This window comes from Carcharhinus amblyrhynchos, chromosome 22 (assembly GCF_965287045.1).
Source record: "Carcharhinus amblyrhynchos chromosome 22, sCarAmb.v2.hapA, whole genome shotgun sequence".
Lineage (NCBI taxonomy): Eukaryota > Metazoa > Chordata > Chondrichthyes > Carcharhiniformes > Carcharhinidae > Carcharhinus > Carcharhinus amblyrhynchos.
In genome coordinates this window covers 10,124,414-10,139,110 of record NC_137345.1, presented here as the reverse complement: position 1 = coordinate 10,139,110, position 14,697 = coordinate 10,124,414, and the positions used below count along the sequence as shown (strand labels likewise).

The 14,697-nt window shown below is 41.0% G+C and overlaps 1 protein-coding gene across 1 annotated transcript in view; it reads left to right on the top strand.

Moving 5' to 3' along the window:
* Window positions 1-4,859: 4,859 nt before the first annotated feature.
* The window catches only part of LOC145357145 (uncharacterized), a 60,009-nt gene continuing 50,171 nt past the window's right edge, over window positions 4,860-14,697 (top strand). Inside the window, exon 1 of the mRNA XM_080210301.1 lies at window positions 4,860-4,919. Coding sequence (XP_080066427.1) covers window positions 4,883-4,919 — 37 coding nt within the window. The 5' untranslated portion in view covers window positions 4,860-4,882. The remainder of the gene's footprint in view (window positions 4,920-14,697) is intronic.

Genomic DNA, 14,697 nt, shown 5'->3' with positions numbered 1-14,697 from the left:
AAAGATGTTCCCACTTACAGGCAAGACCAAAAACAATGACCGTAAATAGTGGATAGTCATTAATAACAGGTGCTGATGAATTGGTATTAGATTAGTAACCTTGAGATGCAGGATCATCCCCTGGGGACTTGGATTCAAATCCCACCAAGGCAGAACTCAATAAAAGTCTGGAATTAAGGATCTAATGATGATCATAAAACTATTGTTGATTGCAGAAAAAAACCCCATTTGGTTCCCAAATGTCATTTAGGGACATTTCCCTTAGGAAATCTGCTGCCTATACCTGATCTGGTCGACATACAACCCATAAATTCCCCCTGAAATGGCCGAGCAAGCCTCTCAGTTCAATTATGGATGGGCAACAAATGTTGGCCCAGCCAGTGACGACCACATTCCTTGTGTGAATAAAAAAGTTTCATCCAACAGCAAATTCAAGAGAAACATCTTTACCCAGAGTGTTCAGAATGTGGAATTTTCCACCACAGGGAACAGTGGAGGCAAATAGCCGAAATACATTCAAACAGAAGCTGGATAAGCACATGGGAAGGAAAAGATTTGAATGTTATTTTGATGAGATTAACTGGACAGGTTTATGTGGAGTTGGGACAAATGATGTGTTTCACCGCTGGAGATGGATTATCGAATGTTGCAATCACTTGTGAACTGATTTGCAATAATCTAGAAATTGATTTCTCCACAAACCACCATTCAAGTTAAATGGAAATAAATTGGATCTTTATTTTCTATATTGCAGCAATTAGCAGTTGTAGAAGAGAACATTGTGTATGTCAGTGTAAAGCACAATCGAGGGAACTCAGCAGAAACACACAGCAAGCAAACTGTCCACTTCACTATCAATGAGGATAGAGTCACATATGCAGCACTGCAGATTCAAGAGCCTGAAGAGTTAAGAGGTCGAGGCACTCGGTTAACAATGAGGATGTGTCAAGCTTCAATGATAGCTCCCAAAGAACAACACACAAAATTTGATGATTCTGAAATGGCAATAGATACTAACATAACTCATTAGGAAAAGTATTCATGAAGAGCATGTGACAAATATTATTCCTTCTTAGTTTGCAGTTAAATTTCATTTGTTATGAACTGTCCACAAACTTATTTTGTCAATTCGTCTGAACTCTCTGAGTTATTCCCTCCAGTTTTACTGCCGCTTCCTATTTGGTATCATCGTCGTATTTAATCAGTGAACAATGAGCTTCCGGTTATTGATATAAATGAGAAATAGCAGTGGTCTCAATATGGAGCTTTCTATCCCACTCAATATCCATCACCCCCACATTCCCAGCCTACCAATAGCATAACAGGTACAATGTAGCCACTGTGTTGGCTCCGGGCACAAATCCTGTCGAGTCCGCAAAATATCACAAAAGGGCAAAAACTGGATTTGCACCTGTTAGATTTCTGATTGGAATCTTCCCGAGCTCACTCTGATGCCACGGTCAAGTCCATGCCCAGGGAGGGTGAGAATCAGATTTGCGTCAATTTGAGTGCATTATAACTTCATTGGCGAGGATAAAGTCAAATCTTCAAACCTCATTGAATTTTCCCACCCACCAGTGTGATGTCACATGGACGCGAATTGCTACTAATTTTTAAAAGAAGGAACCAGGACCGTGACAACAAGGCTCACATTACCTATGGGTCTGTGATCGGACGCTGCATCAGGATTGTTAAGATGCCTTTCTGCTGCCTTGACAGGTCCAATGGGTCTCTGCAGTACAGTCCCCAGTGGGCCCCTGCAGTACAGTCTCCAGGGGATCCCTGCAGTACAGTCCCCAGACGGTCTCCCACATGGTGGTGGTCTGCTGTGCTCTGATGTAACTTGGCACAGCAGCAGGATGACATACTTGTTAATAATGACCATGGGGAGCAGAGTGTCCCCTCTGCTGAGAAGGAAGTCCAGGGGGACAGTAGAGGGAGAGTTGTGAATAATGATGAAGAACAACTCTTCACTCACCTGAAGAAGGAGGAACGCTCTGAAAGCTTTTGCTACCAAATAAACCTGTTGGACTTTAACCTGGTGTTGTGAGACTTCTTACAGTGAGTAACAGACTGAGCTGGACAGCCAGATAATCAATGTTAGTTTAACTCTAGTCTACAGCTTATACGGCAGAGATGTTTAAATATTTGAGACATGTAAATGTGCAGAAGAAGGTTCAGTGTTGCAGTGGGGTGAGTCTCTGGGGCAGAATCTTCAACCTTGCTTGAAACCGAGATTCTCCTGTCCCGCTGCAGTGAATGGAAATTGGTCAGAAGCCACATTCTCTAATCTCTCTGGCAGCGGTGGCAGGACATGAACAGCTGGAAAATTCTGGAATCTGTCACCAAGTCAGAAATTATATTGTCATTTTCAGTCTCAATTGGCATTCTATGTCATCGAGGAGACAAGCCTCCGCATGATAACCTGGTAAGGATAATAAATATGAACATGAATAATTGGAAATTTCCAAAATTGGATGATAGAGAATTTGCTGAGAATTTGCAGCAGGAATAGGCCATTCAGCCCACCTGCTCAATGCTGGTCTTATGCTGTATTTGAGTCCCCTCCCACCCCTCTCCATCTCACACTATCTGCAAATCCTTCTTCTCTTTCTCCCTTTTGTGATTATCTGGCCTTCCCTGAAATGCAGTAATGCTAAATGACTCAATTTACAGGGGAAGGATAAGGGACTCAGGACAAACATCTTTACCCAAAGGCTATCACTATCTGGAATTCATTACCATAAAAGGTTAATTGAAGGAAATAGCATAAACACATTCAGGGGAAGCTGAATAAATAGTTGAGGGTCGGGGGTGGGGGGGGGAGAAGAAATAGAATGGGGTTAGATAAAGAGGGGAAAGCTTTGCAGATGACACAAAACTGGATGGAAGGGTGAGATGTGAGGAGGATGCAGAAATGCATCACTGTGTTTTGGACAAGTTGAGTGAGTGAGCAAATGCGTGGCTGATGCAGTGTAATGTGGATCAATGTGAGGTTATCCATTTTGGTAGCAAAAACAGGAAAGCAGATTATTATCTGAATGGTTATAGATTGGGGAAAAGGAATGTGCAACAAGACCTGGGTGTCCTTGCACACCAGTTGCTGAAAGTAAGCCAGCAGGTGCAGTAAGTGGTAAAGATGGCAAATAGTATGTTGGTTTTCAAAGCAAGAGGATTCGAATACAGGAGCAGCAATTTAAAGTTTAATGTCTATTTATTAATGTCACAAGTAGGCTTACATTAACACTGCAATGAAGTTACTGTGAAAAGGAATGTCTTACTGCAGTTTTACAGGGCCTTGGTGTGACCTTACCTGGAATACTGTGTGCAGGTTTAGTCTCCTTATCTGAGGAAGAATATTCTTGTTATGGATGGAGTGCAGTGAAGGTTAAACAGACTGATTGCTGGGATGGCGGGACTGACAATTGAATGAAGACCGAATTGGTTAGGATTCTAATAGCTGGAGTTTCAAAGAATAAGGGACGAATCTCATAAAAACCTGTAAAATTCGAACATGACTGGACAAGATGAACGCGTGAAGGAATTTCCCAATGTTGGGGATGTCTAGAACCAGGAGTCAGAGTCTTAGGAAACGGGGTAACCCATTTAGGATGGGGGGGGGGTTAGCCAGCTTAATGTACTCATTGTTTGAAGAAAGTACCATTCTCCTGCTTCACTCATCACCAACTATGTCTAGGGAAATACACATCACCATGTCAGGGAGTTGAGCAGAGATATCCTCACATTGGAATTGAGTCTGCCTCCCAGTTACTCAATCACAATTTACTTTTGACCAGAGAATTTTCTCTGTGAATTGAGGTCCTTTTCTGTCTGAAATTTGCCTCAAAACTTGTTTGTGGATCTGAAACATGGAGCAGCAAAGGCTGTTCTACTCAATATCAGGTCTCCTCACCCTGACAGAATTGTTGTTCATCACCAACAACAAGATTGACATTAAGCAAATTAAAACAAATTATCAATGAAACTTTATATTTAAGTTATTTTCATAAAACTGTTGCGGGGCTGTTTTTGCTCAACTCTTCGTCTTGCTGGAGACTTTGTTCCCTTCAAGTAGCCAGACCAGGTTTTGGGGTTTTAAATCAGCTGTTTATTCGTAGCTATAGTAAGAGCCCTAGCATGCCAGCTAGCGTCAAGCTAGAGCAGTGAATGCACAAACAAATATACTTCCAGATTTGATTATGAGTAATTAACACATACCAATCAGAAGTATCCATTTGTATAGGCATTATCTCTGTCCACTCACAATTATTGATTCAGGTTACATCATGTATGAGATACAAATGTTAAAAACTAGTCACAACCTCTGCACACCTGCTTAATTATAACATCCGATCAGTGTAAATGTTTGAGTATGCTAGGTGACCTTGCACATTGTCCTTAACACCCAGTTTATGTCTATATTTGTGGATATCAATTATCTCTCCCATGTTCAGATGTCTGACTTAATGAATTCTCTCAGACAATGCATGAGATTTTCTGACTGTGCTCACCTTGAAACTGGAAAATCCCACCCGAATTCAACACACTTTTCCCTGGTCCGACTCTTGTCTGTTATGATTCCTGTGACAGGCGGAATGGGAAAATTTGCCTCTATGTGTCTTAGATAAACAAACCTAGACTCTAGAGTTGTCTCCCTCAATGTAAGCTGGTGTAGTTCTTTTATTAGATACGACTAACAGAAGTTCAAGACCTAATGGACCAGATTTCATCATCTGGATGATTGAGCCTTCATGACATAACTTCCTGCTGTCTTCTTCTTCTTTTAAATTACTTCTACAACTTATAGTGAAATCTTATTTCAATGTGAGACACAGGAGCTGGGTAACTGATGACAAGCACTGATCTGATCTCCAACAGGACGATGTGGATTTTGATTCTCCTCATTTGCTCTCTGCCTGGTGAGTAACAGTCGGAGCTGGACAGTCAGATAATCAATGTTAGTTTAACTCTAGTTAACAGCTTATACGGCAGAGATGTTTAAATATTTGGAGATGTGTAAAGGCACAAAAGACGATTTTGTGTTGCAGGGGGTAGAGTTTCTGTATCTGAGCCTGAAGCTCCAGGTTTGAGTCCTGCTGCTGCTACTGATGGGAATGGAAGGTGGGTTCTAACAAGGCCAACCTGATTATCAAAGTGAAAACTGTTACAATAGGCTGAAGGCGGGCAGTAAGAGGGAGAGATACTCAGTCAGCAATGTCTTGATGTGGAGTGTTGTCCCTCATGCTATAGTCTCTGACGCCAGGCTTGTGACCAGGTCCAGGAAGAACAAGCTATTGAGAACAGACACACACATTTGTTTTGTCTGCCTCATGTGTCTCCAGGTTTGGGAAGTCTCCTAAGTCTAATGGCACAAAATACTTAGCAAACATAAACATATTAATGACGTATTGTATCTCCTCATGAATGTATTATCACAACATGCACCAAATAAAGTAAACTGCATTATTAATTATGAATGGGAAATTAAGGATAATTTAATTTTTCAAAATCTAGTCAAGCCACATTTTAAAAATGGAAGCTGCCTTTAATTGGTCATTGTTTGAAATTGTGGGGGGAGGTTTTACATTCTCACTTGTCCTGAAATTATAAAATCCCGCCCGAGGTCAATGGAGCTTCTCACTGTCTGCCCGTCTCCCGCTCCGATTCCCGTGGCGGGCGGGGTGGTAAAATTCCGATTATCTGTGTGTAATACACACTGAAAACTGCAGTGATAATAATCCTGCAAACAGAACATGTCTTTCATTTGCAACAGTTTCTGTTGTTTAACGTACATTTGATGAGATATGATCTTATGAGATTCTGTCAGAGACAATGTTCCTCTATAGTAAACAATTGGTTCATATTAATGCTCCCACCCTTTTTCTTTCAATTCATTAACTTTATTGAACTAGATTTCACTTTTCACTCCTGCCCGTTTTAACATTATCTAACAGTACACTGCAATGGAGTTCTTGATCAACATTATCAACTCTCTACTATTTACAACAGATCTATTTTCTAACCAGCAATAACAAACTCGGAGTCCCACTTTCTCGAGTTTCTCTAAGGAAATGATTCAAAATTCCTCTTTTTATTTTAAACTTTGCACATCTTACTGGAATATTTTCTAAAAGTTAACCGTGAGTACCATTGGAAACTGATCACTAAAGGGGAGTTAGTTGAAAATCGAGTTGGTAACTGTACGGTTCCAATATCAGAAGGACATTCTCAGACTATAAATCAATGCATTGAAAGAAAAATAACAGATGATGTTTGACAGCAGGACAGGACTCTGTGTAGGATTTAATGGTAACTGGGTGACAAAGCAACTTCTGTAGAATCTTACACAAGTTAACCAGGGAAAGGTTCCATCTTGGATTAACAATGAACAGTTAGAATATTTGATTCATGGAGAGAGAAATCCGAATATATCAGGTTGTCAAATTTAACCGCTGAGGGGGTTTAGCTTGAGAACAATTGTAGAGGAAAAGCCTGAGGAATGATGTTAGGGATTCCAAAATTGCAATAGATGAAGTTGGTTTAAAGTTTTCTGAAGTAGAGACTGTCGGAATTATTGAAAAGGACTTATGGATATAGTTATGCATGAACAACTCACAAATGATGCACCAAGTGTCAGCTGATGTCTCACTGGACAGGTCACGACTTGTTTCAATCTTCTCTGACCTTTATCAGTGTTTCAACACAACTTGTCCAAAATTTGCAGCATGCTTGATTGTAGCTCTTAACAATTCTCATTGTTATTGTTGTTAATTAAAGTACAAACTGTTATTAACACTTCACCATGAGACATTAGACAAATCCATGGATGAATCTGCATATTTATATTCCAGTCCCATGAATTGTTCCACCAGTTAGTCATTTTGATTGGTCCTTTTTAATTTCTTCAGTTCTTTGAACCACTTTAGGAAATGTTTGATGGACATTAGCAGTGATCTAATACAAATTTTTAATCTATATTAGATCACTGGTAAAAGTCAAACCATTGTAATAGTTACACAACATCCCTTTAAGATCATCTGTAACATTAAAAGAAACATCTTTGATGTGTACTGATGAATTTCATACAGCCTGTTCCAGCTGGTACCTGAGGTTTAAAGCAAAAATCAGTACTGGTAATATTATTTATTAATGTACCATAACGATATTCCTTCAGACAGGAGGTAACACAATATTTTCCCCTACTCTTACGAGCTACTTTTGTAATATTTGTATCAAGACTTTTAGCTTCTATTCTACAACTTAAATTCACATCTGTTTCCAAACCACATAAAGCCTCTTTGTTAGAATATATGGGGTGAGGACACATAATTATTTCAGCTGTTTGTTGACATTTATTCAGATTAGCATCTCCTAATCAATCCCTCTTCTCAACGGCTTATGGGATGATATTATGACACCCTCTCCACATGTCCTTTTCCATGATTCCTACAGACTCTACTTCAGAAAACTTTAAACCAACTTCATCTATTAGAATTTTTGGAATCCCCAACATCATTCCTCAGGCTTCTCCTCTACAATTGTTCTCAAGCCAAACCCCCTCAGCTGTTAAAATTGACAACCCGATATATTCGGATGTCTCTCTCCATGAATCAAATATTCTAACCGTTCATTGCTAATCCAAGATGGAACCTTTCCCTGGTTAACTTGTTTAAGATTCTACAGAAGTTGCTTTGTCACCTAGTTACCATTAAATCCTACACAGAGTCCTGTCCTACTGTCAAACATCATCTGTTATTTTTCTTTCAATGCATTGATTCATAGTCTGAGAATGTCCTTCTGATATTGTAACCGTATCCTTATCAACTCGATTTTCAACTAACTCCCCTTTAGTGTTCAATTGATCATTCGCATTTATGTTAGTTAAAGTCTGTTTGATCTTTTGTGTTAAAATTCTTAGTTTATTATCCAAATTGACTGGATCAAGTGTTTCAACAGTCGAAATGCTCACACTGCAGGCTGTTGCTAAGTCAGTGAACAATTTGCTATTTTGCTGACTATTTGATTGTAAATTTACTTCCCTTTCACTATTCCCTGTCTCTTGTTCTAACAACTTCAGGGTCAAGATGAAAACGGATCCCCAATTAGAGAAGGACACTATTCTGTTTGTTGAATCCCAGTTATATCGAACACTCCAGATATTAATTCGTAATGGACATTATTGTGTAGAATTTTACCAGCTTTCTCCATAACTAACCCATTTTGTGGTCCTGAGGTTACCTTAGGACAAGCGTTCACTACAAGTGTAGGCATTGTTGTCAGAGTTACATTAGGTTTAGGAGTGGGAGGTTTAGTTTCTCTCTTTATGTGATCAAAAACAAAATAATCATCTTCTTTAAGTGATTCCCTGAAAATACCCCTATGATCATCATCATAAGAAATACCCCAAATTATCCGGTTTAAAGCTACTGGCATGGTGGCACAGTGTTTAACACTGCTGACCCAGACTGCAAGGAGCCTGGGTTCAATTCCCAGCTTGCATCACGATGCGGATTCTACAGGCTCTCCCCCCGTGTCTGCATGGCTTTCCTCTGGGTGCTTTGGTTTCCTCCCACAGTCCAAAGATGTTCAGGCTCGGTGGGTTGGCCATCCTAAATTGCCTCTTATCATCAGGGGGACTAACTGGGGTAAATGCATCGGGTTAAGGGGATGGGGCCTGGGTGGGAATGCGGTTGGTGCAGACTCGATGACCCGAATGGCCTCCTTCTGCACTACAGGAATTCTGTGATACCCCTCCCATTTAGAGGAAAACAGGCTTTACATACAATCTCAAACAAGATGGAGCTGAAAAGATAAAACAACTTTAATCTGAGTCAGATTGGATTTGAATCATGTCACGGTCGGAGCTGTTTTACCATCTGACAAAAGTATCTCCCACATGTTGATATTCTCACCCGAATATTACCAACACATCAAATTCAACCCGTAAACATCCATTTTCATAATATCCCACTCTTCATAGAGTAAAGATTAGATCTCCCAGCTGGTCTTGAGTATGTTCATCTCAAAACACCACCTCCCACGATAATGCACTGATCACTGATCCAAGGAGAATGATTTCCATAAAAAACTCCATCTATAAAAACGCTCCATAATGGAATCAAGACAGTACCTGCTATTTTGTCCAGTCTACAACCAGCTTCTTATTTGAACTGTTTTAATTTCCAGAAATGGTTGATATACAATGTTTACCAGTTTATGGAGATATTAATAAGTTCGATCTTTCTTGATATTTATGAAGAATTGGATTAGGATGATAACATCTCTGGTGAGGCTGTAAGATTTTCCCTAGAAAACTAAAGCTAAAATCTAAATGCTCAATGCCAAAACAAACAGAATGAAAATCACTTCTTGGGCATCAGAAATGATTAATCCTGGCGGACAGGAATCATCTCATCATTTGGAACTTGCCCAACTGTATCATTCTTCACCAGATTCTTCACAACAAAGAATGACTAAGAAAGTGATAAAGAAAGGAAAGGTAGAGTTTGAAGCTAAACTAGCTCTAAATATAAAAAATGATAGTGTAAGTTTTTATAAATATATAAAGAAGAAGGGACAGGCTAGAGTGAATGTTGGACCCTTGGAGGACGAGAGGAGGGATTTAGCAGTGGGTAATGAGAAATGGCTGAGGCTTTAACAAAGTTTTTTGTGTCGGTCTTCACGGAGGACGCAAATAGCTTGCTGAATATTAAAGATAGAAGGATCATAGGAGATGAGGTCCTTGATGCAATTACTGTCACCAGAGAGGTAGTGCTTGGTAGACTAACGGGACTGAAGGTAGACAACTCCCTAGGACCGAATGGAATGCATCCCAGTGTTCTGAAAGAAATGGCAGAGGTGATAGCAGATGCCTTAGTCATTATTTATCAAAATTCGCTGGACTCTGGGGAAATGCCAGAAGATTGGAAAACGGCCCAATGTTTCGCCGCTGTTTAAAAAGTTTAGCAGACAAAAGGTAGGGAATTATAGGCCGGTTAGCTTAACATCTGAAGTTGGAAAAGTGCTAGAATCCATCATCAAAGAAGTAATAGCATGACACCTAGAAAAGAACGGTTTGATCAAGCAGACACAACATGGATTCGTGAAGTGGAAGTCATGTTTAGCGAATTTATTGGATTTCTATGAGGATGTGACTAGTGCGCTAGACAGAGGTGAACTGGAGGATGTGGTGTTTTTAGATGTCTAGAAGGTGTTTGATAAGGTGCCTCACAAAAGGTTGCTGCAAAAGGTTAGGGTGCATGGAATTGGGGGTAAGGTGTTAGCGTGGGTTGAGGATTGGTTGTCTAACAGGAAGCAGAGAGTTGGAATCAATGGGTGCTTTTCTGGTTGGCGGTTGGTGACTACGGGAGTGCCGCAGGGATTGGTGCTGGGGCCTCAACTGTTTACCATTTACATGGATGATCTGGAGGAGGGGCTGAGTGTAGGGTAATGAAATTTGCTCATGACACGAAGATGAGTGGAAAAGCAAATTGGTGGAAGGCGCGGAAAGTCTTCAAAGAGATCTGGATAGGCTGAATGAGTGGGCGAGGACCTGGCAGATGGAGTATAACGTTAGCAAATGTGAAGTTATCCACTTTGGTAGAAATAATAGTAGGAAGGATTATTATTTAAAGGGCAAAAAGCTGCAGCGTGCTAGGTGCAAAGGGGCCTGGGGGTCCTTGTGCACGAATCGCAAAAACCCAGTTTGCAGGTGCAGCAGGTGATCAAGAAGGCGAATGTTGGCCTTTATAGCGAGGGGGATAGAATATAAAAGCAAGGAGGTCTTGCTGCAACTGTACAGGGCACTGGTGAGGCCGCAACTGGAGTACTGTGTGCAGTTTTGGTCCCCGCATTTGAGAAAGAATATATTGGCCTTGGAGGGAGTACAGGGAAGGTTCCCCAGGCTGATACCGGAGATGAGGGGGTTAGCTTATGAAGAAAGATTGAGTAGACTGGGTCTGTACTCGTTGGAGTTTAGAAGGCTGAGGGGGGATCTTACAGAGACTTACAAGATAATGAAGGGGCTAGATAGGGTAGAGGTAGAGAGATTCTTCCCGCTTAGAAAGGATAGCAGAATGAGATGGCACAGCCTCAAAATAAGGCGGGGGGGGTGGAATTTAGATCGGAGTTGAAGAGGAACTTCTTCACTCAAAGGGTGGTGGGTCTCTGGAATTCTCTGCCTGTTGACGGGGTAGAGGCTACCTCGCTGACTATATCTAAGTCACAGGTGGATAGATTTCTGATAGACAAGGGAATTAAGGGTTATGGGGAAAAAACAGGAAAGTGGAACTGATCCACTTCAGATCAGTCATGATCTTATTGAATGGCGGGGCAGGCTTGAAGGGCTAGATGGCCTACTCCTGCTCCTATTTCTTATGTTCTTATGTTCTTAGATTTCCCTTGTCCTGTATTTCTATAATCTGAACACCTGTTAGCTCGTCACTTGTCCCCTTGTTCACATCAAGGAATCTAACTAAACGGTTTTACTCTTCTCATACCCAAACGAGCTTCACTGATCCCTGTGACAAGGTTGATGCAATATTAGACTGACTGTCTGTCTGACTATCTGATTATCTGTCTGCAAAGTCTGCATTGATGAAGAATCAGATGGAGAAGAACCAAACCAAAAGGAAAGGAATGAGCGTACGGGGCCATAATCCGATACTGATGATTATACTGAGTACTATATGCTGTCATTTGATTTACATGATACCATCCAGCCTTTCCAGAGTCCATTAACAACTTGTACAGAGATGGACTCACTTAATCGCCAATGGAATGGAGTCCAGAATCTCCATAAGAGAAGAATGCAACTGGTTGATAAATCTGTTGTCCCACCTTATTCATTATGGATTCACTTTACCATCAAAATAAGCCTTACTCTGCTTCCTTCTATATCCCATTTTAACAGCTTGAACATTGTGCACCAGTTGCTGTACAATTCTCTCATGACTAAGGGCAATTATTTCAGGTTCAGAAAAGTTCAATCCTAAAAGAAGTTCAATTCTCCTCATGGGATGTGCAGTCATTAAAACATGTGGAGTAAATGCATTTGAATTTGAGACTGTATTTCATGCTATCATCAGAACAAAGGGTAATAATGTGTTCCACGTGGAATGATTTTGCTCTACACTTTTCCAAATCAGGGTTTTTAAAGGATGATTCATCCTTTCCACTATCCCACTCGAACAAGGTTGATAGGCAATGTGGAACTTTTGGCTGATCCAAATTAAGGTCATGACATCCTGAATGCTTTGAGCAGTAGCTCACCAACACCTCTACTTCCTCAGATGGCTAAGGAAATTTGACACATCTCCAAGACTCCCACCAAATTTTACAGATGAACCATAGAAAGCAGTTTTTCTGGTTGTTTCACAGCTTGGCATGGGCCCTGCTCTTCCCAAGACCACAAGAAACTACAAAATGTCGCGAATGTAGCTCAATCTATCATGCAAACCAGCCTCCCATTCATTGACTCTGACTACACTTCCCACTGCCTCAGCAAAGCAGTCAGCATAATTAAGGACACCACACACCCTGGACATTCTCTCTTCCACCAGGAAAAAAATACAAAATTCTGAGGCCAACTGACTGAAGAACATCTTCCCTGCTGCCATTAGACTTTGGAATGAACCTATCTTACATTTAGTTGATCTTTCTCTACACCTTAGCTATGACTGTAACACGACATTCTGTAGTCTCTCGTTTCCTTCTCTATAAATGGTATGCTTTGTCTGTATAGGGCACAAGAGACCCAATACTTTTTCACTCCATAACAATACATGTGACAATAATAAATCAAATCAAATCAAATAGGAAAAAGAATGCTTTGATCTGATTCGGGAGTATCCATCTGGTAAATACTTGCTGTACCAGAATATCAGCTGTCACTTTAGCTGTGTTACTATGGGGAGTGAATACTTCAACTCAGTGACTGGAAGTGTCAGTTATTATCAGGATACATTGGTATCCTCCCTGACATGGTGGTAAAGGACCAACATCATCTATCTGCAATTAGTCTCTAGCCTTTCAATTGCTCCTGTATGCTTCAATTTCCCTTTACTTTGTTACTTTGAAGGTTATTTTGAAGACATACTCAATAATTATTTACATAATGCTTTACGTCTTTAGTCACATTTGGCCACCTTAAATAAATCAGCAGTTGTTTCTGCTCCCTGATGACCCTGAACATCACGATATTTTTAAATGATTTAATTACGATCTTGGGTTGGTACCACATACAATCCATTCTTAAGAATAAACCCAACCTGTAGTTGAAACTTATCTTTCCATTTGTCATAAGAAGCAGGCGTGCTCCATCTTGTAGCTATTCTAAATCATCATCGCTGCACTGAACCTGTTTAAGATCTTCCGGCGGAATTCTCTGGCTGTGCGGGTCTGAAGGCCGGTAATTCCCGCCTGTCTGTCAATGGGGTTTCACATTGTCCGCAACCTGCCCGCTAAAATTCCAGTCGGGATGGGTTGGGAGAATTCCAACCTCCATAATCTCCTGACAAACAGTAACAGCATCTATCTATTGTGGGTGACACAATGATTGGCACTGCTGTCTTGATTGTCTCAGGGACCTGAGTTCGATTCCCAGCTTGTGTCACTGTCTGTGTGGAGCTTGTATGTTCTCCCTGTGTCTGCGTGGGGTTTCCTCCGGGTGATTCGGTTTCCTCCCACATTCTGAAAGAGGTGCTGGTTAGGTGCATTGACCCAGACTGGTGCCGGAGGGTGTCAACTGGGGGAATTTCACAGTAACTTCATTGCAGTGTTAATGCAAATCTTGTTTGTGACTAATAAATAAATAATCTTTTTACTTTAACTATCTGTTCACCTCCTGGAGGCTGCCATGATTCTCCCTTTTCGAGCACCATGTTTTGCCATTTCATCTGCTCAAGAATTCCCAATGGGAGAGGTTGTGTGATGTGCCCCAATGTTCCCATATTCCCATCCTTGGGCAAAATGAAAAATATATTTCAGTAAAGGTGCTGACAGTTGAGGTTTCCCATCTGCTGAAACCAAACCTCTCACTTCCCACAATGGCAGGAAGTCAGTTCCACTATTGCAGACATACATGCTGTCAGAATATATATATATCAGCTTGTGGTAGAAACTTACCAGGGTGACTAACCACATAAACCACAACAGTCAACTCAGCTGCTTGAGCACTCATCCCACTAGATAGTTTTACAGCTAACTCAACAAGAGCTATTCCTCTGTCAACCTCAACATAGATCCCACACCCTGTCATTCCTCCACACCAGAGGATCCAGCAACAAAAATATTCAAAGGCCATTTTATGTCTGCCCTCTGCACAGGTATGTCAGATAGATACCAGATCGAGCAGGCTTCACGGATCCTCCTCCCTTTTTTGTTTTGGCAGAAATGGTTCCTTGGGATCACTTGTTGCCACTATTTGACACTCATGAGGCTCACCGCTGTAATTTAGATGGTCAGCTAAGAAACTGGGCAATTTAGACCATTTGGCTGTAATATCTTGACCCTGAATCATTAGAGTCCAATGTGCTTTGAAGATTGGACTGATCTTAACAACTTAATGGGAGTATGTGGCAAAGGAACGAGAAGGCCATGTTGACTACAGCTCTTCACACTCCACATCCTGGAAGGAGCCCATCCCATTCTCTCAGATCCTTCGTCTCCACCTCATCTATTCAGATGATACCACTTGCC